The sequence below is a fragment of the Artemia franciscana genome, chromosome 12, assembly GCF_032884065.1.
Source record: "Artemia franciscana chromosome 12, ASM3288406v1, whole genome shotgun sequence".
NCBI lineage: Eukaryota > Metazoa > Arthropoda > Branchiopoda > Anostraca > Artemiidae > Artemia > Artemia franciscana.
The window spans coordinates 31,118,160-31,144,848 of record NC_088874.1 but is presented as its reverse complement, the minus strand read 5'-3'; the positions used below and the strand labels follow the sequence as shown (position 1 = coordinate 31,144,848).

Sequence of the window (26,689 nt, the reverse complement as noted above, 5' to 3'; positions counted from 1 at the left end):
AGTATATGCCCCCATTGAACCAACTGATGGAGATACTAGTGACTCAGATGAATTTTACTTACAGTTACAGGAGCAAATAGACAGGGTCACTGGTAGAAATATGGTGTTTTTGCTAGGAGATTTTAATGCCCAGGTTGGTAGAAAAGGGATAGATGGTATCCTAGCCTAGGTAAATTTGGTGTAGGAAAAGAAAACAGTAATGGCTATAGGCTTTTGGAGTTTTATAGGTATAACAACCTAGTTATAACCAATACGGTGTTTGGTCACAAAATGGCCCATAAGTATTCACGGGATAGTAAGACAGAAAATTTTATTGATTGTGCTGTAGTAAACAGAGGACTAGCAGGATCAATACAAGATGCTAGGGTGCATAGGAGCACTTTTATTGATGTTAAAAATGAAAATGACCATCTAGTAGTGTCTAAGGTTAATTTAAAGCTGAAGTTTCGGAAGGGTAACTCCCTCCCGGAAAGTTATGATGTTGGTAGACTTCAGGATGAAAATTTGAGAAAAAAATTCCAAGAACAGTTGAGCACTAAACTTGAGGGTTTAAAATTTGACAACGTGGAAGATGGATGGAATAATTTCAGAAAAACAATTTGTGAAGTTGCTGATGGTGTCAAAGGGAAGAGTGCTAAGACTGCAACTAGGAATATTAGTGAAAAAGCTTTAGGTCGTATGAAAACAAAAGGAATGTAAAGAAAGTGGAGAAAGCATTAAAATATGAACTAAGGAGATGTGAAGTGGAGGCGATGGATAAAATTGCTGAGGATCTGGAAGATGCGGCTAGACGGCATAATAGTAAAATATTATACTGGCATGTTAATAAATTGAAAGGGAGTAGCTAATCCGGACTAGTCCCAGTTAAAGACAGAAATGGGGCCACAATTAGTGATAAGGAAAAAGTTAAAGAAAGATGGGTGGAACATTTTGAGAATGTTCTAAACCGAGATACAGTTGCAGGAAAAGATATAGATGAAAATGATAGTAGTGAGGAAAAATAGTGAGGAAGAATTAGCGACAGTACTAAAAGGATTAAAAAATAATAAGCTGTTGATAGTATGATTAATGAGTTTCTTAAATATGGTGGCTCTGAGGTTAGGAATAAGCTACTGAAGATTATGAACATGATTTTTGAAAAAGGGGAAGTACCCAATGATTTTAGGAAAACCTTAATTAAACCACTGTATAAAAAAGGTGACAAGAGTGAGTATCGTCATTATCGAGGCATTAGTCTGGTCTCTGTAGGTAGCAAATTACTGAATAATATGTTACTTTTTAGACTGAGACATGCTGTAGACAAAGTTTTAAGGGAAGAACAATGCGGTTTTAGAAAAGGTAGAGGATGTGTCTACCATGTTTTCACTCTTAGGTTAATAATTGAGAAGTCCCTTCGTTGTCAAACACCTTTGGTCCTTAGTTTTATCGATTATGAGCAAGCTTTCGATTCTGTTGATAGAACAGAGTTAACAAAGGTCTTATCGTTATATGGTATACCAGAAAAATACATTAAAGTGATTTGCGCTATGTACGAGAATAATACTGCTGCGGTTAAGGTAGGAAATGAGGTTAGCAACTGGTTTTGTATTAAATCAGGAGTTAAGCAGGGCTGTGTTCTATCCCCCTTTATATGGATCATTTTGATGGACTTCGTCTTAAGGAGCACAGGAAAGGCAACTGGAGACCATGGAATCAAATGGGGAGGAAGAACGCTCCTGGACTTAGATTATACTGATGATTTAAGCATATTAGATGAAAGTGTGAACAAAATGAATGAATTATATGTATATATATATATATATATATATATATATATATATACATATATATATATATATATATATATATATATATATATATGTATATATATATATATATATATATTATATATATATATATATATATATATATATATATATATATATATATATATATATATGTATATATATATATATATATATATATATATATATATATATATATATATATATATATATATATATATATATATTTGAAAACCCAAGGGTTATATACCAAAGTTGTATATATATATATATATATATATATATATATATATATATATATATATATATATATATATATATATATATATATTCAGAGGGAGCCGCCTCCCTCAATTTTCTCTCTCTTGGTTACAGTCCAATGATTTATCACCAATGCTTCAATATTTAATGTTCTAATAGAAGAGTATTGTGATAAAAAGTTTTGCCACAACGCCTAAGAATGGGAAGGTTGTTTATTCGTAGTTACCTTAAGCAAATACTTTGGATATAGTATAAGTTGAATATTCTATTGGTCGGAGCTACAACCCAAATATTCCAAAGCTCTGTATTTATGCCAATTATGGCACTACTGAGGATTACTGAGGGCAAATGGAGCTGAAGACCGAGGATTACTGAGGGTAAACTGAGGATTACTGAGGGCAAACGGAGCTGAAGACTAGGAGCTGAAGACTGAGGATTACTGATGGCAAACTAAGGATTACTGAGGGCACACTGAGGATTACTGAGGGCAAACTGAGCTGAAGACTAGGAGCTGAAGACTGAGGATTACTGAAGGCAAACTGAGGATTACTGAGGGCAAACTGAGGATTATTGAGGGCAAATGGAGCTGAAGAGACTAATCCAGATTATCTAAGAAAGAAATTGAAAGCACTAGTCATCGTAGTAAAACACATGGATAAATGAAGTACGTAGATTCATTTGAATATTTTACCATTCCCACTTGTCGTAATAAAGTTCTCCTGTAGTAGTTTTCTGTTGGCCTTAAAAAATAACACAACACTTTCCTAAAAAGTAGTCTAGACTATTTTCTCAGAAAACTGCTGGATTATAAGAAAAGGAGAAAAAAGATTGAAATAATTTCTAGGTTAAATGTCACTTCAAACAGTTCGTGGTAAATAATTGCACGTGAGGAGCAATTTGGCCCAGTAGTAACCGAACCTTTGAAAACAGAAATGTTATAATCATTGATAATCAAAAAATCAGATTTATATGCCAATTCCAAGCGTAGAAGATTGAATAAATTCAATGCTGCTTATCAAACGCTACGAACGTGAGAAAATATGTCTCGTTTTCGAAAAAGGGGAAAAAACACCCAAAATGTCAAGCGATCAAGCAAAGAAATGAAGCCATCAGATTCAGCATGATAGAGAACTACAATTTAGAGATTTAAGCGTCCTATTTACAAAAATGTGAAATTAAGTTTTTTTTTGCCAAAAGAAAGATCACAGATTTTTTTTCCCCAAGGGATGATTGTTTCGAACCAATGATCTAAGAAGATTTGGATAGGGTTATTTCGAATAGATATCAAAGGTTTTGGTGCCCCTTTTAAGTAACCGAAAAGAGTGGAGGGTATTTAGGCCACCTCTCACGCCCCCTTTTTCCCAAAGACCTTCGATCAAAAGTCTGAGATAACCAATTTGTTCATCATAGTTGAGAGACCCAGTAACTATATCATTGGAGATGACAAGGCCTCTTGGAACCCCTGGGGAAAGGGCTGTAAGTTACACAATGTGCTCATTGTTCAGAAATAGTATTTCTAATTGGGAAAATTTGGGGAAATTTCCAAGGGAAAATTCACACGGGAAGGGAGGGTGTTTCCTGGAATGATCTGACAAACAGTCAAAAATTAAATGAAAAACCTATTTTCAACTGAAAATATGAAGCAACTTAAACCGAACAGAAATTATTCCGTATATGAGAAGGGCTATTCCTTCCTTAACCCTCGCTCTTTACGCAAAATCTTGACTTTTGTCCATGATTTTCAAACAAAGAATGCTCAAACACAAGGGTCATTGAGATCGTATGAATAATATTTTTAAATAGCCTTTGTCTTTAGCGTTAAGAAGGAGGGTTGAGGACGGAGCAGCTCACCTCGTTCACGAAATAGTTTTTTACTAGTTTAAGTTCTAACGTTGCTTCTTTCTTTCAGTTGAATTTTTTTTTAATTCGAAGGATTTTGTGGAAGCACAAAAAGGTTTATTTTTGAGCCACTATTTTTTTTACTTTCACAGAGGGAGTACGGAAGACCAATTCCCATTCAAGGTTAGGCCCCTCCTATGCAGTTATTCCCCTTGCCGTTTGTGCAAGTATATTTATAACAAATAGTAGTTTCCGGCTAATCATCTGTTTGTCAATAGGGCCTAATTACCTAACTAGATATTGATTGAGACATTACTTTTCAATTCTTTTTTCTGCATCTGCATATGCATTTGTAGCATACTTTTGCCTTGATTTGACTGAAATCACAGAGATACAAAGGGACTAGCGGTAAAAATATTGCCAAGTAAAAAAAAACCTTATCGTTATTTTTACTGGCTTAAAATTACTCACAGGAAAACCAATCAAACGTGGTTAAGCTTCTTGCTCTTTACACACCCTAAAAATTTTACAATGGAACGTAGGAGAACAAATCAGGCTTTATGAAGCCGCAGCTTTTTAGCTTTACCTTGTGACATACGCTTAAGGAATGGGCTTTCAAAAATACGTCATAGAAATAAACTGATGAAATTAAAGCTCACTTTCTACCCCACAACTATAGAAAAGTAATAATCTCTTTTCTTTGTTGAAATCTATTTATTAACAATTAAATGGTTATTTCATACAATAATATGGAAATTGTTCTTTAAGGTACAAGTTATTCTTTATGTTCATTTCTGTACATTGCTTTTAAAAAGCTCTTACAAAAGTAAAAACAATTATCAAGGAAAAGAGAAGAAACAAACAGAGTAAATGAAAATAAAGGAAAAAAAAGTAAAGGGAAACAGAGCGATAAAAAATTGAAAACGAGTAGAAATAAAGTCATATGATAAACAAAACTTAAAATTGACAGAAAACACACTGAATGAATCAATGAAAGCTAAAGTGAACAGACATTAAAATGAATATCTAAGTCAAACTTAAGACGATCAGAAATTACTACAAATAAAGGTCCTTCTCTCATCCCCTTAAAACCCCCAAATGCTAGTCTCATTTTAGCTTTATTAGAAACGATTTGTGCTTCGGAGTGTTGTTTGGGTTTATTTATGATAACATGATCAGCAGTAACAACAACAAAAGATTTAACGCTGTTGACTTTTATAATGTTAGAACCCCCTTGGTGGTGGCTTCCTCTACGTTTAAGAAAGATAGATTAAAATATAAATACCTGAGAGTGTTAATGAGATGAACCGGGAGAAAGCAAATTGCAAATGTGATAACAACCAATATCAACATTTTAGCTGCCTTTTTTCGAGAACGGAGCTGCGATTCAACAGTTGAGTTGGTGTTCGCTGAAAGAGACTTCTCGTGTACTGATCCTGGAAAAATAAATCTTACTTATATCATCTGTAAGCTTATGAAAGTTCCACCCATTAAGTAATCCGAAAAAATTACATCTTGTTTTACGACTGATATATGAATTGAGTTTCTCCGGAATAATTTCACAATTAAAGCCAATAGCCAAGAGGCTAGAGACCATCGCAAAAGAGTAGCTTAAAAATTTGTCTTTTGTTATGCCTGAAGCCTGAGTACAAGTGATAAGTCCTCAGTATAGTGGTTGCATACAGTCAGAAGGTTTCACATAGTTTGGTATGTATACCCCTCCTGTATCTCACGGTAGACGTTTTTCCGATCCAAACGATAGAGCTATATGCTATGGGTTTTTTTTCATGTCGTGATATTTTTACATTTTCTCTTTTATTAGTGTTGCATACTTGTTTAAAACACGGCTATAATTAAAAATGAAGACAACTGACCGTCCAAGTGGTTTCAAATTTACAGGTTAACTGAATTTGTTATATATGAGTTATTTGAATGCATAATGTTCGATTAGTATTATAACAGTTTAACCGCGATCTGAAAACTTCAGGATACCTGACTTTTAAAATCGATACAGGGATAGGTAGAGAGAGATGATAAAGAGGAAGAGAGAGAGAAGGAGAGTGAGAGAGAGGGGGGATTGAGAGATGTACAAAACGAGAGAGAAAAATAGGGATAGAGAAATGAAGTTTGATAGACAAAAGAAAATAGTATTTTTAATCAAATAAGCCTTTTTTAGCTGACTATAATTTTCCTTTTGCAAATGTGTTCCAAAGATAAAGTTGTAATAAATGATAACAAAAGCAAATTATTCAAAGCTATCCATGGTTTAAAGATTACATAGTGATTAAAGAGCCAATAAAATGTAAAGCCATGATAATACGCAGCTGGATAAAAGGAAGTTGCATAAACAAGCATTTGAAGTTTTATTAAACGGGATCATAATTTTGAACCTTATAAGATGCATTTTTTTTTACATTTCGTATGTCATCCTGGTTTGTTTGTCAATCCTTCCCATTCCATTAAAATCCTAAAAGATCCTTGAGTTTATATGGGGGATATTGAACTGAGCATATGAAGCAGAAAATGCCTTGGTGGCACAACAGTCGTTGGACGTTTGTCATATTTGGAGGTAAGAGCCATAAGTTTCGATTATATATATTGCACCACAACACGATAGGATCGTTGGCCCCTAATATGTAATGTTTTTTATATTGCTGATAAAACACTATTGGATTCAAAATGACAGGGTGAGATGATTAACCGTTTACTTAAGTGCAGTTTACTTTTTAGCAGGCTCCAGTTATATTTTTATATATCAATCGAAAAAAATTGAACAATCACTGCGGCCTATTATAATATCGTGTGGAGCCCATACCGTCTTTTCGATGACATGACAGTGAGATAAAGGAATCTATCGTAAGGTTTTCCTTATAAATGGAGCATGGAGTGGTTGCCCTACTCACCCCCTACCTAAATATGCCTGGTGTAAAGTGTGCGTACCAGTTAGTATTCTTACTGTGCTATTCCTTGGGATATTCATGGAAATCCGTATGCGTAACAATTTAGCAGATAGTTGCACTCTAAAATGTTTTTTCTGTACAGTGTATGATGATGATGATGATTTTATTAAGTGATTAAGCCTTTACAAGTATTTCACTGCTAAATGTCTACAAACTAACACTACAAAAGAAGAAAAAAAACAAACAATAGAATAAATGAAACTAATAAATGCTACAATCAAAGACAACAATCAGGTATAAATATCAAATATTAACATCAAACCAGTCTTCTAGTCGAATACAAACTGTACAGTGTATTCCCGCTTATATTGTCTAAATTGAGGCTTTTCCAAAAAATGTTATCATTTTGTTTTTTATCATTCTACTCCAACTCGTTTTGGGTAATTTGATAATGGAAAAAATGTATAATTTTTGTTATTTCAGTTGTTTTGTTCAATTGACCAAATTTCAAATGACGCAACTCTAAAAATATGTCTATGTATGGTTTGTTTGAATTTACACTCACTTGGTGCTTTCTCTGCTAAGAAAATGCTATTTTTTATATTCAAATACGCTGTAGGATAAAAAATGCCGTTATTGAGGAGGTAACTAACCTCTGTGTTGAATTCGGAACGTCTATTTTAATATGAAATAGCTGAAAAATCAAACTCGACAAAAGTTTTGTAAAAAGTTGTTGCATTTGACATTGAAAATGTAATACTATAAAGGTTGAGTATAATTTTCTAATTACTAATTACTAGATGGTAGAAACTAATTACCAGACCCTAATTTTATGAAAGTACAATTTTTTTTATGGCAATGTCAGAAGAGATATAGACTAAAGATTGATGTTGAGACATTGTTTTTATACCTAGCTTTACACCTTTTTCGAACAGAAGCTTTGTAAAAAGTTGTTGCGTCTGAAATCACTAACGTATTAATAAAAACTTTGACTAAATTATTCATTTACTTATTATTAGATGATAAAAAATAATTGTTAGTCGCCGAACCAAAGGTTGAATATACAACACCGTAGTCTCAAGCATCATGCTGTATTCTTTTGAGACTTGGCCAATAACTCAGACACAGCTACAAAAAGTCGATACCGTTTAAACTACACCGAATAGAAACGCTTCAAATGATATGACGAAATTCACAACACTGAGATCCTGGCGACCTTCAAGCTGGCAAATCTCTCTACTTAAGCTGAAAGCCGTTCCCTGGGATGGTGCGACCACCTACTCCAGGTCCCGACAAGTATGCCTGCAAGGATCAACACGGATTCCCATCCCTACGAAAAGGGCTGGCGACTTCCTAGAGGAGACTATGCATCAGTTGGTTTGATGCGATAAACCAACGAATCCTCAGCCACAATATCAACCCAAACGAGGCCCATCACTAGCCCGAGACAGAATCGCCTGAAGAATACAGACAATGCTGTCAACTAGTTTCCTCTACGTTTGTGACCCTGCTGAGCGAAAGCGTTAAGTCAGGTCAAAAGAAAGTCAAGTAATTTTCAAAAGTACTATTTTTTTGTTACGAGACATTGTTTTCACACAAAGTTTTTCAACTTTTTTCATAACAATTTCTTGTGTCATTTTCTACTATCTAAAAATAAAAAGTCAACGCTACATTTTAATGCAAAATCGATGGAATGTGGCATGCCTAAGGTAAATTAGCCAAAAAAACCTAAAAATGAGGTAGCTCTTTTATACACCGCATGACAGTGAAGAATGCCTAAAAATGATACTCGCCACTTAATAGATTGCAGTCTATCTCATTGACTAAATGGACCAGCCAAATTGACCATGAAGAGAGATAGACAGTAAAAAGGAAATTCAAGTTCTTTGTGAATTGCTGGCTCAGGAGCGGAGCAAAAAAAGAAACAATCGTTTCTACCAATAAATCATTTTTCCTCGGCTTTACTGTGATGTACTTCAAGAAAAGCCTTGTTATCTTGCCCTTTATTAATTTCCAATGCTGAATACAAAACGGTAAGGAATGGATTCCAAATGAGTTCCAATAACAATCCATTGGTCCTTAAAAGAAATTACCTGGTAATTTGTAATTACGGGTAATTATAGTATTTTACGTGACATGTTTCGTAAAACTCAGATTTACCGTCTGTGTCTCAAACTAAGCAAGCTGTATTGTTCAGCCTGTTTTATTCTATCTTTTGAAAACTTTAAATTTAACTTTAAATTTTAAAATAACTTTAAATTTGACTTTAAATCTGAAAATTTTAAATTTAACTTTAAACTTTAAATTATTCTATCTTTTGAAAACTTTGTTTTATTTTATCTTTGAAAACTAAGTTTTCAAAGTTTTTGGGATTTTCAGTTATTCTCTTAATGGGTTACATGCTGCTTTTCAATCATTTAAACAGTTGAACAATAGAGATTTCAATATGAAAATAGATTTGGCTGTAGTTTAAGATGCCAAAATAAACATTTGTTACCCTAACAATTGGCCTTTAATTACTGAAGCTATAGTATTAATAAAAAAGAGTGTATTTTTCCAGTCATCTCAATCGTCTATAAAATTTGCTAATAAACCATCTTTTGATCTACCATAGCTGTAACTAGGGCTTTACGCAAATTTACCAATTAACAAATTAGTGTTAAGCCATAGAATGCTTATAAATCTTCAGCAGGTGTAAGAATGTTGCTCTGGATTCTGTTTTGCTTTTTTTTTTGGGGGGGGGGGTTCGGTGATAAAAAAAATTGTTTGATAATTCCAATTTATAATTTGATCATCTTGGCATCAGGCATGTAAATTTAACTTGCTTTAAATAAGTTAAATATTTTTTTTTTCTTTCGGTTATAAGCAAGGAGCAACATTGAAATAATGAGAAAATTACTATGTATATGACGGGGCTGCCCCCTCCTCAATGCCCCGCTCTTTACAATAAAGTCTGACTTTCGTTCCAATTATTTAAGAATGAATACTGAAACACAAGGGTCGTTTAGTCAGGATAGTAATTTTTTAAAGTTCTAAAACTTTTTCGTTTTTTTACGATAGTGCTGGGAAACCAGCCCACCCTCTATGGGAAATTTCCCCGCGACAAATTCCTCTATAGAAAGATCCTCCCACGTACCCCCTCCCCAATGAAAAAACACCTTTGTATTTCCACATAACCATTTTAGTATGTAAACAATGGGCAAAGTTCATAGCTTGCCTCCCTTCCCCCAGGGACTGTGGGGGTTCAAGTCATTCTCAAATACAGAGTTGTTGGATCTTTCAACTATAATGAACAAAACTGTTATCTAAAATTTTTTGGAAAAAGGGGTATGGGAGGGGAATATTTTGGAAAATATTGAAGGGCAAGATGCCCTTCAATATTTTTCGTCACTTCAAAAGGGCACTAGAACTTTTTACTCTCGATCTGTGTCCCTTTCCCATTTTTGCATTTCATATTTTTTCCCATTTTTTCAAATGCGCCCTTTCCCATTCTTCTAGGATCACTGATTCGACACGGTTACCCCTGAAAAAAACCCAACAACAAATAACAAACAATAAAACGAATAAACACGCATCTGTGATCCCTCTTCCGGCAAAAAATGCAAAATTCTACATTTTTGTATCTTATAACTTGAGACCTCTGCAGCAGGGTTCTCTGATACGCTGAATCTGATGTTGTGATTTTCATTAAGATCACTTAATGTTTTGGAAGTGTTTCTTTCCTTTTTCAAAAACTGGGCAAGTTTTTTTAGGCCAGTAAATTTTACTGTGTAATGTTAAAATTGACGATTTTTACTTTGATTAAGCGTCAAAATTACATTGTTTTGATGCATCTCTTGTTATCAATACTATGTTTTTTAGAGTTTCGGTTACTATTGATCCGCATCACTCCTTACTTACAGTTCGTCAATATGAACTGTTTGATCCTTCAATTAAAGAGTTTCGCATTTGTTTCCATTTGTTAAGCTAATATTTAAAATCAGCATAAGAATCCAATTCTTTTTGTATATCTGTGGCTATCAAAATTTCGTTTTCTAGAGTTTCGGTTACTATTGAGCCGGGTCGCTTCTTACTTACAGTTCGTCAGTATCAACTGTTTGATCCTTCAATTAAAGAGTTTTGCACAAAGAAATTTTTGTTCAAAATCCATTTATTTCCTTATGAAGCCAAAGTTTTCGAAAAATGCTTAATCTTCGTGACTAATTGGTGAAAATAATGCAGGTTTTAATAGCTTTTATCAAAAAAAGCTAAGAAATCGTCCTTTTTATGGACTTTTTCATCCTTCAAAATTTGTTATGATATATTACACCCATGAACACCGTCAGGGGTGGACCAGCATAAGAAATGCACAGAAAGGGAAAACCAGAAATGTCTCTGTCTAAATCTTGGTAAGAATAAAACTTCTGGTACCACTTGGGTTTTCCTTGAGGTGCTCATGCAACTACCGAAGCGTTCTTAAGAAGAAAAGCAGTTATACCTCATTAGATACCTGTGATTCTGTATTGGTCAGTTTTCTGATTTTCAAAAAAGCTGATACTTTGGGGCCACACCATGGCCCATTGGGATCTCTAAATTGAAGAAGCAGCCTGGCCAATGCAGGAACCAAGTAATCTAAATAAGTGAATCTTGCTTACTCATTTGAATTCCGTAAAAAAAGGTATAATTACTTAACTGACATGGTAGTACGTACCTTACATGTACCATGATGTACCTTATACATGGTATAAGGTACAAGGATATTTTTATTTCAGTAAGTTTCAGCATTTTTAGTTATCTTGGAGAGGGGTTCTGGAAAAATTTTCCGAACTTGCTCTGTTCTTGGGTTAGAAAACTCCAGGCACCTCATACCATAAACTTTTTTAAGTCAGAAGATTTTCAATGTTTTTGGCAAAATGGGGGAGGGGAGAAGGGGAAAGTGACATATCCAAAAGGGATATTTCTTCAGTTTTTTTTTGCCATCAATGCAAATCACTCATGTTTTCTTGTCGAATTGGTTTCACCAAGCAGCAATAATAATAATAATAAACGTAATAAAGATAATAATAATAATATTTGTTATTTTTTTGAAAACCCGTTATAAAAAAGAAAGACGGAGCTTAAGGAAATCCAACTAAACACAAAGAAATACAGAACACATAAAAATTTTGATTGTACCAAAGACTAAGGATAGTAAAGCTTCGAAAGGTTTGTATTATATACAGAGACTTGCTTTTCTACAGCTATAACAGGGTCTGCTAAGCCGAACTTTCTTAAAAGATAAGAGTTGGGCGGGGGGGTACACATATTATTTTTTGCGAAAATAGAGAAAAAACGAATGAAGTTCCAACCTGTCTGTTTTAGTAAACATTTTCTGAAACGGTGCTAATACATAAATAATGTAGTAGAGCAAAAAAGCTAAAAAGTTCGGAAAGAAGACGGTGGTTGAAACGTAGCGTATTTGCCACAAAACGAGCATTCGATAGCCCTTCTTGACGTTCGATGTGACCTATAAGGAGTTGTCTTGTGTGCTTTATTGAGGAACCAATGGGGAAACCGACGTTACTAATATGATCAACTGGCTTGATGCTGCTGTCCCTAAGAGGAGTATTTGCTGGTGACTTGTGCTTCCAGTTGAAAAATAAAACTTCCAACTTTTCAGTATTGAATTCAAGACCAAGTTTTGCATACTCAGGTTGTAGCGATGTGAAAACTTCACTACTGCATAGTCTCACGTCTGCATAACAGACGTGAGACAGATAAAGACCGGCAAGGATGAAAGACGAGGGAGCAGCGGCCTGCGAATCAAAACTCTATTTTTGAAGAATGAACGGGAAGAAACGGCACGTTAACGGGTTCCTTTTTCAAAGTTTACAAAAATATCAGTAGTGGGTGTGCGGTGAGAAGTATAATGGTACATTAGAGGGCCTTCGCTTTAGGTGATGAATGGAACATTAGTGAACTTTAAGACAAGATTACATGTCGCAGAAGGCTCTGATGTAAGGAGGGTTCACCCCAAATCTTGCTGCATGGAGCATTATAGCGGCGTGAATGAAATAATGAAACGTTTTGCGCACATCAAACAATGATTACCCCGAAAAGTTAGACCGCAGGTTTAGCTTGGGGAGGGGGCAAAACAAACTTTCCTGAGAACAAATGTGAGGTATGTTTCTTATTAAATTTCTGTAACTGTTTCTTATCTATAGAAACAACCTTGGCTGATAATACGAAGTAAAATGTTGGTACTAAACAAACAAATAAGGACTGAGTTATTAGCAATGATATGCACAGTTTCTTATAGTGGCTAATGATAATAAAAATAAGAGTATCCAATAATTTCTCTAAGACCTCAATGGCTGAGAATTAGAACATGTGATTTATCCTCATTTTTTCTTGTTTACACAGTTTTTTTCGTTATGAAATACTATTATCAAATAGCAGTTGACAATAATATTGATAGAGCAGATTAAAAATCATCTGAATATTCAGCTTTACTCCGAGTAGTATTTAAGGTCATAAAGTTTTGGTAACTGAGTTTGTCGGCACATCGGTTTCACTTCTCTAAAGCATCATTCTTATTTTTTAGTACGTTTTTTTAAATAAAAGGTTTTTTTTTCTTAAGACTGTTTCAGCACAAAGATTATTTTTCTTATTTATCATTTTCTGGACGTATGGAAAATTCTTCAGGTACTGGGATGCAAGATCCATAGAAGCATATTTAACAGTATGTATCTTTATTTAGCCTAAGTTGCAGTATGTACAATGAAATAATCATAATGTTTTCAAAAATTGTGTTTATGTATTTGGTTTGACATATTTTGCAAACAGTGCATATGGGCAAAACAGAGAGTTTTGCTGAATTCTTTCAAAACACATGTTAATAGGAAACTTTAACCCGTAAATAATCTAGCTGGAGGAGCTTCACCAGGATTCTCGAGAATATTGCATCCCACATCACATTTTTGGTCCGAATAGCCTGCATCTCAATTAAACCATGTTTTGCAGCTGCCTTACATAATATAAACGCTCCCATTAGGCTACTTTCTAGATATAAATAACGTGCAATTCTTCGTTTGAACCCTTCATTATTTGCGAATGACTATATATACAGATAATTTTTGTGAGCTCACAGCGTGCACCTTTCAGGGTACCAAAGAAATTGAGGGTGGGATGAATGGGAATTTCCCTAGAGATCCAACGATTCTTGCAATTTTCACTACACTTTTAAACTCTTTTTTACATTTGGCTTGTTTCTGCTTTAATGATGACCCTTCCCTGCCATGCCGCCTCGATAGGTTCATCCTTTTTAATATCTCTTTTTGAAATAAGGGGTAACTTCATATCTGAATAAGGACTCGTAGAATTGATGACAAGTACAATGCACGATTCCCACAAAAGGTTGTAGACAAATTTGATGTCTATCCCCTAACTGGTTGTCCAAGCAATGATATTTCCAGAAAATTTATTGTGGGGGGAGGTTAAAACCAGAGATTTTTCTAAGAGACATGAAGCATTTCCAATTATTGTTCTGTAGTTATCTCTTTGATCACAATAAGAGAAATGTAAAGTTTTTCATATTTTTTGGGGGGTTTTACAAGTATTTACCGCTGTAAGTTTTTATTTTGTACCACAAGAGTCTATTGATAGGCGCCACATAAGGCCTATAGATAGGTGCCAGATAAGGAAGGGTAAATAAAAAGTCCTTAGAGAAGACCCTTACAAATCAAATTATATGCAACTTTGCCTCCATGCATAGTTCGTGTGAAAATTCCCATTTGACACCAAGAACAGCATATGCATTAATACAATACAACACAGATATTGTCATATAGAATTGCTTAAAAAATGCCACAGTCCTTAGTTGATTTGGTCAGCTGGAAGATACAAAATTGACTTTTACTAGTTTATTTTTTTGAAAATAGAGGGAGGGGCTTTTCTTACTATAGTTCCATGTATTTTCCACCGCTTGAACCAGTCCACAATATTTTTATATACGTAATATCCTTAAATACAAAAAATGCCATTGATATTTCTTCGTTTAAGAGTGCAATTAAAGAAATTCATTTTAGTAAGTATGATTTTAGTTATTTTTGGCAGGGGTACTAGTATAAGTACTTAATTAGGCCTCTCGTATTATGAATTGAATATTAAATTTGATGAATCAATTGTTTGAAGGTCTGTAAACTGACCTGCAAACTGTTCCAATTAGGAATTGCGTTGTAAACTGACTCTTAGATTGGTTGTTTTATTTTAGTGTGCATTTTGCCACCCCTTCAAGCAAGTTTTTAATTCTTGAGATGGCCGTTAAATTTTAATTGCTGTTCGTTTGTTATGATCATTTACTCCCTCTCTCTCTTTGAATAGGCTTTTGTCTTTCTGTGTTTTTTCCCTAAAAGTTTTGATTTCAGAACAACCCTATGCATAGCTTCACACGTAGCGTACCAGATGTTGTTCAATTTCTTTTGTCTTCGACTTCCTGTTTCGTCTGTCATTTTCTCTGGAAATGTTTTTTTTTTATTATTATTTGAAACTATAACCTAGAGAAATCTTTCATAAAATCTCCTAATATATTCCTTAGTTTAAGAGATTAGAAGTATATTCTTCAGTTTAAGAAACATGAGATTTATTAGAACCATAGTTACGAAGACATAATACGAACGTCAACTTTATGAATTTTGTATGTTTTTTTTTCAACTTTAGCCTCTTTAATTTTTGAAGACTAAGACAACTACAAATTTAATTCTGAAAATAATAATTAATACTTTGGCTTCTAAACTACATGTGCCGTATATGACTGATTTTTCAAAACATTTTGTATTTTCCCTGGTCTCCGTCTTAATGGTTAAATTTACGCCAATGCGGTTCTTGTTTGAAAATCGAATAGCTAGTAATAACAAGAAGATGCCCTCAAATTTGTACCCAGGCAAATTTTCACAATAAAATAAAAATTATATCTTGCTTTTTATTATTGATAAATATTCCTAATTCTAGATAAAGTTGTTTGTAAAAATCTTATTTGTTTCTTAAATACAAAGATTCCTAAGGTCTAAGATTATTTAACAAACTCGGTGAGCAGAACATCAGACTCCCAGAGCTCCAGGCTGGAGCTCGTTGTTGGGTTCTTTTGCCTTGTCAAACCCAAACCCCTTATCTGAAACTTCAATTGAGGTTTCTTAGTTCAAATACTAAGTATTTGAACTTCAGTCCGCATCTAGCATTCATTCAGTGCAGTCGCATTTCGCTAGCTCTGATAATTTGTGACGTGTGATTTGACCAGTCAACAACTAATTGAATTTAAGCCGGATTAACTCTGTACCTGTTTGGAATAAATAACGAGTGGAATACTTTTGAACTTGTAATTGAAACTTGTTCGATAAATTTATAAACTTGTATACGATTACGGCTTAAGGATTATTTATGGATTGTGGCTGTGAGTTAGTATTCAGCACTACTATCATCTGAGTCGTGCATTGAAATATTCAGATTACTTGCAAATCACTGGATTACTAGCCCCACTCAAAGATAAGTTATTATTTATTCTCATTGCATACATTTAGCCAGTGCGGATCATTTCATAATTGTGCTTATTGAGAACTTCTCTGTGGATATACCTTTTTCACTTAATTGTTTTTGGACTGATGCCGAGCCGTGAGTGAAATTTGCTTATCATGGACAATTGGAATACCAGTACGCTTTATTATTGCCCAGTTTTGAATTTTGCTCAGCACAATCTCGATGAGGGGTTGGACCATCAGTCTACTGTGAAATACGCTAGTGATTTTTTCCCTTATATAGATGTTCTTGGAGCTAAGAAACTTTTATATAGCAATTGCTTCCCAGATGAGCCTATACCTCGTCGTTCGGGACCCAGTGCTAAGAATAGTTCATTGTCGGACATTATCGCTACTCTTTCTCGCTGCTCTGCAGAAAATATTGATATTCCAGAGTTCGTGATCAAATCCCCCTCTGAAGTCCCTAGCATTCCGGCGTCAGCTTATTCTATCCTTACCACCAAAGTCAACCAGTGCCTTGATCAGTTAAAATCGCTTGCTCACCTCAATAGTCCAACAACGTCTATTAATAGTTCTTTGGTCTCAGATAGTAAGGGTACCAATCACAAACCCTCGTACGCCGTTGTTCTTAAATATCCGCCTCCAGAACTAAGAGACCCCGTTTCTCGTAAGGAAAAGCTTGATTCTTTCGCCGGACATGACGGTATTGTGTCGGTAAAGTCCGATCCGGTAAGGAAAAGATGGGTTGTTGTTACGCGGGATAAAGTTTCCGCCAATTCTCTTGCCGCATCTGCTGTTGCGAGCTATCCAAATATTCTTGCTAAAGTGATTGATCGCAAACCTCTTGGAGTAATTAGGGGACTTCCCGACAGTGTTTCTAGCAGTATACTCATCTCCGTTATTCCTGGTCTTGTTGAGGCCAGCCAGATCGGCTCTTCTCATACATTCCGTTTAGAGTTCCTTGATTCCGCTGCACTAAAATCTGCTATCGCTACAGGTCTGCGCTTGGGTTACGAGTCTTGTAAAATATCGGATTACAAAGAATTGCCCAGACGGTGTCTTAGATGCCAAAGTATCCATCATTCGTTAGCTCACTGCCCATGTGCCCCGAATGAGATGAAGTGCTCTAAATGTTCTGGATGCCATTCCAATACTAAAGCCAATCCTTGCTTAGAGGCTCCGAAATGTGCCAACTGCTGCGAAGCTCATGTTTCCTATAGTATGAATTGCCCAGTGATAAAACGCGCTCTGAACTCTGCTCCAAAATGAACCAAGCCACTATTTTAAGTTTTGCTTCTCTTAATATTAACGGCACAAAAGACAAAGACTTGTTAATTAATGAATTATTAGTCCATGACATAGTGTTCTTGCAAGAACATCTTTTGACCAAATCAAACGTTTCTAGCCTGAAGCGATCTTCTGTCCACCATTTCTTTTCGCAAGAGGCCAAGCAAACTAGAGGCCGCCCTTCCGGTGGCCTAGCAATTTTTTTCCGTTCCCCATCAAAGCCCTCTGTGATTCATTGTGATGATAACATCTTAGCGATTCAATGTGACAGTACCGCGTTTATAAACGTTTACTTACCTTGCGATCGACGTTCTATAGCATCGTTCACATCTTTCGCTAAATGTTGCTCCAGTTTAAAGTCTCTACTCGAAAGTCTACGTTTGAAAGACTTAAATTGGGTTTTAGCTGGTGACCTTAACTGTGACATTCTTGGTACCTCCGATAGATCAATCCTCTTGCTAGAATCACTTCCTAGCATATATCACGTCGCAGTTAAGAGCCTCCCATTCACGTATATTCATAACAGAGGCTGTTCAAAATCGAACCTGGATCACGTGATCTCTTCCAGTTCCAGCTTAATATCATCGATTGTCAGGGTGGACGAAGAGAAGATTGACGACGATCACCTTATTCTTAGCTGTAATTTGTCCTGTGAGCTATCTGGCGAAATACTTTCGGCTCAGCCGAAGTGGCATATGAAGTTGAATTGGGATCGTGCTAATGTCCCACTATACCTTGCTAGGCTAACTGCTTTACTCTCGACCATAAAAGTGCCATATCACCTGCTGCAAACGTCAGTTTCCTCGCCTTCAAGTACAGTTGATCTAAATTTCTATTATTGTCAAATCGTCCATTGCCTTAAATCAGCTTCCAAAGCTGCAGTGCCTGTGGATAAAGTTAGGATTGGTACAAGAAAGCCTAATTGGAACGTTGATCCTGAAGTAAAACGTGCTAAGCAAAAAGCCAAATTTTGGCTACGTATGTGGATATCATGTGACCGACCATCTTCCGGAGCTGTTTTCTCTGTGAAACAAAAGTGTAAACTTGAATATAAGGCCAGTTTGAAGAGGGCACGCTTGAATGCATGGCCAGGCCCCACCGATAAGGCCTCCTGGAATAAGGTTATTAATAGCGAGAAATGTTCCCCATCTACCCTATCTTGTCTCTAGATAGCTAATTTTGTTGATCATTATAAGCGTGTGTTCAGTGTATTTAATAGTTTTCTTCAGTCTTTTTATTATAAGTTGCTTAAACCGCTTTTACCATACCGTCTCCTGCAGGCTCATGTCCAGCCTGTAGCAATATCTGAAATACGCCGGGCTTTAAGAAAAATTAAGCGTTCAAATAGCCTTGATGGTGACGGCCTTTCTTACCGATTTTTTGCTTATGATTGTCCTGCTCTACTTAACCATTTACAAATATTTTTCCAGTCTTGCTTAGCACAGTCGCTTGTTCCTGATAGTTTCCTTTGTGGCCGTGTAACGTCTATTCAAAAGCGAGGCAAGGACCCCACGTCATGTATGAATTATCGTCCCATTACAGTATCGTGTTTCTTAAGTAAGTTGCTTGAACATTTGTTACTACCAGAAATTGAGTCGAATTGTGATTTTACGCCTTTTCAATTTGGTTTTCGGAAAAGTTTCAGTTGCTCCCATGCACATCATGTTTTAAGCCGACTCATGAAAGATGCCGTAAAAGCTAAAATGTCTTTATACTGTCTTACTGTTGATATTTCTGGAGCTTTCGACAATATTGTACACTCTCAGGCTCTATTTTCCCTTGCGTCTTCAGGTGTTAATCCTTCCGTACTAAGTTTATTGTCTTCTTGGTATTCAAAGTCTAAAATTCAAGTTACCTGGAATGGCCAAATATCTGACCCGGTAAAAATTAATAAGGGAGTTCGGCAAGGTGCCGTATTGTCTCCTAGTATATTTAAATGCGTGCTTGCATCGTGCCTGCGTCCCCTTAGAAGTTCGGTTTTTTACGGTAATACTGGTTTGTCTTCTATTGCATATGCAGATGACGTTCTTCTTGTTGCCCGGACTCGCCGTGGACTGCTTTCTAATTTTACTATATTAACCAATGAACTATCTAAGATTGGACTGTCAGTTAATGCGTCTAAATGCGAGTTTATTTGTTTTAATAGCCCTTATGCGGTCGCTCCATTCGTTACTGGGACTGCAGTTCTACCATGTTCTTCTTTAGTTAGTTGGCTTGGTCTGTGTTTCGGCCCAACACTTTCCGCTACCTGTTCATCCCTAGTGAATCAAGCCGTGAAAAACCTACGCGTCGCTTACGGAAAAATATCCCCAAACAAAAGCCGTTATAACCGCAACGGTTTGTGCATGATTTATAACGCTTATTGTGCCCCTGTGCTTTTGTTCTTATCAGGCATGGCTCATCTGTTTCGTAAGAAAGATCGACATACTCTACGTACGGCTTATTTCAGATATTGCAAATTCCTCCTCCGGCTTCCTAGATGGCACCGAAACAAAAAAATAATTGCTCGATTTGGTTTAGTAGATGTGCCTTCTCGGATTCGGTCTTCTAGTAATGATTTATGTAAAAAGACTGTCAACTTTATTCACGTTTATGACCCTCTGCAGCCTTTTTTCCATATTGATACTGGTTGATTAATCCATATTGTCTTTTATTAGTTTCAATTTTGTATTTCTTCGCTGTTTATCGTATTTGTTTTTGTTTATTTATTCATAATACTCCGTACTTTGTGTTTTTTATACTTTACGGGTAATAAAGTTCATTCATTCATTCATACTGAATCCCAATTCCAGAAAAAGACACAAATTTGTATTTATTTGGGCTATCAGACAGGCAAACTTCCTTCTAAAAGCTGATGAATTTGGTATAGTTGTCAAAGACTAGAGCAAACTGTTTATACGAAACTAACTGTTTTTATATGTGCCTAAATGCATCCAAAATGTAAAATCAACTAATGAGGTCTCAAATCGGTGAGCAGAGCATCAGAATCATATTCTGAGGATCATACGATGGAGCAGGATGGTCAGTTGGGGCTTATTTTAGGCTATTTTGACAGTTTTCGAGGCAAGTGCGCATTAAACTTCTTGAATCAGAGCATTTTTACTTGTAAAGTTTGTTCATTCAGTGCATTTTCACTAGAAAAACAAAACTGTTCGGGCATTGTCACTTAGATGGCGCAGCTTTAGACCAAGCAACAGAAAACACAAGGCTGGAGCACAACATTGGTGGTTATACCCGTCAGAAAAAAGTAAAATATCTAGAAGATATTCTCTTTTGAATAAAATCTGCACTTGTAGAGTAAAAAAAACTGACTCCAGACTATCTTACGCGTACAGATGGATAAATGTGTAGGTTGAAGGGACGGGGGATGTGTTCTCTTCGTAAATGAGTACGGTTTATCCAAGTTATAGTTTTGGTAGGGGTGAAATGTTATAGCTCTTCTGAAGAAGGGGGGAGGGTGCTCGGGAATGTCTAGATTTATGTTGGGCGAGGTGGCAAAATAGTTTTTATGAGATCAATGAAAAGACTGCTGACACCGGTTTTTATCATTTGTATGCCTCTTGTCCGAAAATATAATCTATCTAGACACTGTGCATCTTGCAAGAGTGGTAAACTTGTCTATCCGCAAAAAATTGCTGTCCATTAAACTTGAAAATGTAATTAAATTTCGTTACATTAATCCAATCAATATATTTATCCAGCAGCTCCACATATAGTTCATATTTAAGTTTTCCAACTTTTCTCTTTTCCTTTTTAAGCCTGCCTCACACATTGATTCGGCAATATTGTGTTCATTCTAATCTATATACAATTTTTTACATCTTCGCACTGAAGTGTATCTCAGCCAGTGTCTCAGATTGTGTGTTTACCTGTGTCTGTATCTTTTTTCCTTAATGGATCCCTAACCGTGCATGTGTGCCTATCTAGATGTCTCCTTTTGTGCTTCTGCGTCTGACCCCGTGTGTTTGTATGTGTTTTTTTCTTTCTCTCTCACTGTGTCCGTGTGTCTGGCCATGTTTTTGTCTTTATCTGTGGCAAACTTTGCGTTCTTTGTTTGTTTCCGACTCTCTGTATTTGTGTGTGTTTTTGTCACTCTTCCACCATGCCTGTGTTTTACTGTGTATTTGGATATCTCTTTGCCTGTCTTTGCGTGTTTTTGTGTCTGACTGTGTTATCACCGGTTTCTGTGTTTGTCTTTTTGTGTTTGTGCCTCTGACTCTGTATGTTTGTGTATATGTTTTTGTATCTTTCTCGCCTTGACAGTGTGTTTACATGTCTCTTTGTTGGTCTTAGTGTGTTATTGCGTCTGACTCTGTGTGTTTGTGTATTTTTTGACTTTCTCTCACCAGACCAGTGTCTCAGACTGTGTGTTTGCCTGTTTCTGTGTGTGTCCGGTTGTGTTTGTTTGTCTGACTATGTATGTTTGCTGGTCTTTTTCGTCTCCCTCTCTCTCTTCCTCTCTTTCTCTCTCTGTGCTCATGGGTCTGACTCTGTGTGTTTGTGGGTGTTTTTATCTCTCTCTCTCTCACACTGTGCCTGTGTATCTGACTCTATATGTGCCTGTCTCTGCATCTGTCTTTGCGTTTGTGTGCCTGTATCTGTGTGTGTTTTGTCTCTCTCTCATCGTGCTTGTCTGTGTGACTGTGTGGTTGCCAGTCTCTCTGTTGGTCTTTGTCTGTTTTTGTGCCTGAATCTGTGTTTTTGGGTGCTTTTGTCTCTGTCTTACCGTGCCTGTGTGTCCCACTGGGTGTTTGCCTATCTCTATATCTTTCTTTGCGTGTCTGAGTGTGTGTTCACCTTTTTGTTTTTGTCTTTGGGTTTTTGTATATCTGACTGTGTGTTTGTATTTGTTTTCTCTCTCTCTCATCGTGGCTGTCTGTCTGACTTTCAGTTCGCCTGTCTTTGTGTCCACCTTTCTATGTTTAGGTATCTGACTGTGTGTTTGCCTGTGTCTTTGTCTGTCTTTGTGAGTTTGTGTCTCTAACTATGTGTGTCTGTTTGTGTGTTTGTTTGTTTTTTTTTGTCTCTCATCATGCCCTTGTGTCTGAATCTGTGTTTACCCATCTCTGTGTCTGCCTCTGTGTGTTTGGATGTGTTTTTTCTCTCTCTCTTTTAACACGCCTGTTAACTTGTCTATGTATGTGTCTGTTTTTATGTCTGACTCAGTGCTTTTAGGTGGATTTTTCTCTCTCTCTCTCTCTCTCTCTCCTCTTACTATGCCTGTGTTCCAGACAGTGTGTTCATCTGTGTCTGTTTTTGTCTTAGTCAGACTGTGAGTTTTCGTGTGTGTCTTTACGTCTCTGACGCCGTGCCAGCGTGTCTGACTTTGTTTGCCTTTGTCTTTGTCTGTCTTTGTGTGTTTGTTTGTCTGACTCAGTGTGTTTGCGTGTGTTTTTTCTCTCTTTAACCCTGCCCGCGTGCCTTTATCTTTGTATGTCTTTGTGTGTTTGTTTGTCTTACTCAGTGTGTTTGCATGTGTTTTTTCTCTCTTTAGCCGTGCCTGTGTGCCTATGTTTGTGTCTGTCTTTGTGTTTCTGTGTCTGACTCTCTGCGTTTGAATGCGTTTTTTTCTCTCTCTGAACTTACTTGTGTGTATAGCCTATAATTTTATCCCTAAAGGGAGATCTTTATGTATTTTGTGTGTCTTAACTCTCTATGTTTGTGCATTTTTGTTACTTTCTCACCATGCCTGTGTTTGACTGTCTGTTGTATGTCTCTGTGTCTGTTTTTGTTTGTTTGTGTGTCTGACATTGTGTTCACTTGTCTCTGTGTCTGAATCTGTTTGTTTGTGCGTGTTTTTCTCTTTGCCTCTCTCCCACAGTGCCCGTGTGTCTAAATCTGTATTTGTTTGTTTCTTAGTCCGTATTTTTGTGTTTGTGTGTCGGACTCTGTATGTTTGGGTATGTTTTTGAATGTCTCTCACCGTGAAAGTGTGTTTGACTGTTTTTTGCTTGTTTCTGTGTTTGACTTTGTGTGTTTGTGCGTCTCAATGTGTGTTCGTTTGTTTCCGTGTTTTTTTGGTGTCTGTTTGTGTGAGTTTGTGTGTATTTTCTCTCTCTCTCTATTTCACCGTGCCTGTGTATCTGTGTCTTCCCTTCTGTGCTTGTGCGCCCTACTCTGTGTGTTTATGTGCTTTTTGCCTCTCTCCCTCTCACCATGTCTGTGTCTTTGTGTGTCTGACTCTGTTCTTGTTTGTGTGTGTTTTGGCTCTATCATCATGCATGTATGTCTGATTGTGTGTTTGCTTGTCTCTGTGTCTGTCCTTTTGTGTCTGTTTGTTTAACTCTTTATTTTGTGTTTATTTTCTAACTTTCTCTCACCCTGTCTGTGTATCTGACTGTATGTTCGCCTGTTTCTATGTTTTTTCTTCTGTGTGCCAGACTCTGCTTGTTTGGCTTTCTTTCTCTCCCTTTCTCCCCCACCGTGCCTGTGTGTCTGACTGTGTGTTTCCCTGTGTCTGTTTCTGTCCTTGGGTGTCTGACTCTTTGTGTTTGTGCCTTTTTCTTTCTGTATCTCACCTGTGTGTCTGATTATGTGTTTGCCTGTCTCTGTGTCTTTCTTTGTGTGTTTATGTGTCGGAATCTCTATGTTCGCGTGTGTTTTTCGTCTCTCTCTCGCTTTGCCTGCATGTTTGACTTTGTGTTTGTTTGTCTCTGTGTCTTTCCTTGCGTGTTTGTTTGCCTGAATCTGTAATTTTGTGTTTGTTTTCGTGTCTCTCTCATTATGCTTGTGTGTCTGTGTGTTTGCCTGTCTATGCGTCAGTGTTTACGTGTCTGCCTTTGTCTGATTCGGCATGTTTGTGGTGTTTTTCCTCTCTCTATCCGTACCTGTGTGTCCGACTGTGTTTTTGCCTGTCTCTTTGTAGGTCTTTGTGTTTTTGTATGTCTGCCTCTGTGTATTTGTGTATGTTTTGTCTCTCTATTTCACCATGCCTTTGTGTCTTATTGTGTGTTTTTGCCTGTCTCTGTGTCTGACCTTCTGTGTTTGTGCGCCTTACTTTGTTTGGTTAAGTGTCTTTTGTCTCTCTCTCTCTCCCCATGTCAGAGTGTTTCTTTGTCGGACTTTGTGGGTTTGTGTGTGGTTTTTTTTCTCTCTCTCTCTCTGTCTCTTACAGCGCCTTTATGCTTTTCTGTCTCAATGTCTGTCGTTGTGTGTTTTTGTCTGACTCTCTGCGTTTATGTGGGTTTTTGCGTTTCTATCTGTTTGCCTGTCTGTGTGCTCACCTATCTCTGTGTCTGTATTTGTTTGACTCTGTTTGTTAGTGTGTGTTTTTATCCCTCTCTCTCTAATTGTGCCATCGTGTCTGACTCTGTGCCTGCCTGTCCCTGTGTTGGTCTTTGTATGTCTGTCTTTGCCTGGCTCTATATGTTTGCGAGTGTTTTTGTCCATCTCTCTTCCTGTGCCTTTTTGTCTATTTGTGCGTTTGTCTGTCTCTGTGTCTACCCTTTTATGATAGTGTGCTTTACTCTGTGTGTAAATGTATGTTTTTGTCTGTTTTTTTCTCTCTCTCTCACCAAGTCTCTGTGTTTGTAAGAATAACTCTGTGTGTTTGTGTGTGATTTTCTCTCGCTGTTTAATCGTGTCTGTGTGTCTGACTGTGTTTAATCCTGTAACTGTGTTTTTGTATGTTTATAGATCAGAATTTGCATGATTGTGTGTTTTTTGATGTCTCTCTCACTGTGTCTGCTTGTCCAACTTTGTAGTTCCCTGTCTCTTTGTCTGTCTTAGTATATTTGTTTTTCCAACTCTGTGTGTTTGTGTGTGTTTTTGAATGTCCCTCCCCATGAAAGTATGTCTGATTGTTTGTTAGTATATCTCTGTGTTTGTCTTTGCGTGTTTGTTTATCTGACTGTGTGTTCGCCTGTTTCTGTCTTTGCTTTTGTGCGTTTGTCTGAGTGACTGTACGTGTTTATATGTGTTTTTTCTCTCTCTCTCTCTCTCTCTCTCTCTCTCTCTCTCTCACCATGCCCTTGTGTCTGACTGTTTGTTTGCCTGTCTCTGTGTCGGCATTTGTGCGTCTTTCTTATCTGACCCTGTGTGGGTGTTTTGTCCTCTCTCTCACCGTGCCTCTTTGTCTTACAGTTTGTTTGTCTGTCTTTGTGTGTTCGTTTGTCTGACTCCGTGTATTTGTGTGTGTTTTTGTCTCTCTCTCACCATATCTTTGTGTCTGATTGTGTGTTTGTCTGTCTCTGTGTCTGCCCTTGTGCGTTTGTTTGCCCTACTCTGTGTGTTTATGTGTTTTTTGTCTCTCTCTCTCGCCATCCTTTGTTTTTATTTGTCTGGCTTTGTGTGTCTTTGTTTGTTTTTGTCTCTCTCTCTCACCATGCCTGTATGCTTGTCTGTCTCTTTATCTGTCTTTGTGAGTTTATTTGTCTGACTCTGTGCGTTTGTGTGTGGGTTTCTGCGTCGATATCACTCTACCTGTGTGGCTGACTGTATGTTCGCCTGTCTCTGTGTCTGTCTTTTTCTGACTCTGTGTGGTGGTGTGTGTTTTTGCGTCTCTCTAACCATATCTATGTCTCTGACTGTGTTTGCCATTATTTGTGTCTCTCTTTGCGTGTCTGTTTGTCTGACTCTTTTTGTTTGCGCTGGTTTTGAATATATCTCACCGTGCCAGTGTATAAGCCTGTTTGTTCGCCTATCTCTGTGTTTGCTTTTGTATGTTTGTGTGACTGTCTGTGTGCGATAGTGTGTGTTTTTCTCCCTGTCTTTCTCTAACCGTGCCTTTGTGTCTGACTGTGTTTGCCTGGCCCTGGGTATGACTTTATGCGTCAGTCTTTGTCGGACTCTGAATTCTTTTGTGTGTTCTTGTCTCTCTCTCTCATTAGGCCTGTGTGTCAGACTGTATGTTTATCTGTATCTGTGCCTGCCTTTGTTTGTTTGTGTGCCTAACTCTGTGTTTTTATGTGTGTTTTCTCTCTCTCTGTCTGTCTGTCCCTCTCTCTCTCTCTCTCTCTCTCTCTCTCTCTCTCTCTCTCTCTCCCTCTCTTTCTCTCACCATGTCTTTGTGTTTGTGTGTCTGAATCTGTACGTTTGTATGGGGTTTTGCGTCTCTCTCATTCTGCCTGTGTATCTAACTATGTTTTCGCCTGTCTTTTTGTAGGTCTTTGTGTGTTCGTTTGTCTGACTC

The 26,689-nt window shown here is 36.8% G+C and overlaps 1 protein-coding gene across 3 annotated transcripts in view; it reads right to left on the bottom strand.

Annotated features, from left to right (window-relative positions):
- Positions 1 to 26,689, bottom strand: part of LOC136033983 (orexin receptor type 2-like) — a 232,175-nt gene that overhangs the window by 53,864 nt on the left and 151,622 nt on the right. For all 3 annotated transcript variants that reach the window (XM_065715015.1, XM_065715012.1, XM_065715013.1), the window contains one exon: positions 5,170 to 5,320. In XM_065715015.1, the coding sequence (XP_065571087.1) occupies positions 5,170 to 5,320 (151 nt within the window). The remainder of the gene's footprint in view (positions 1 to 5,169; positions 5,321 to 26,689) is intronic.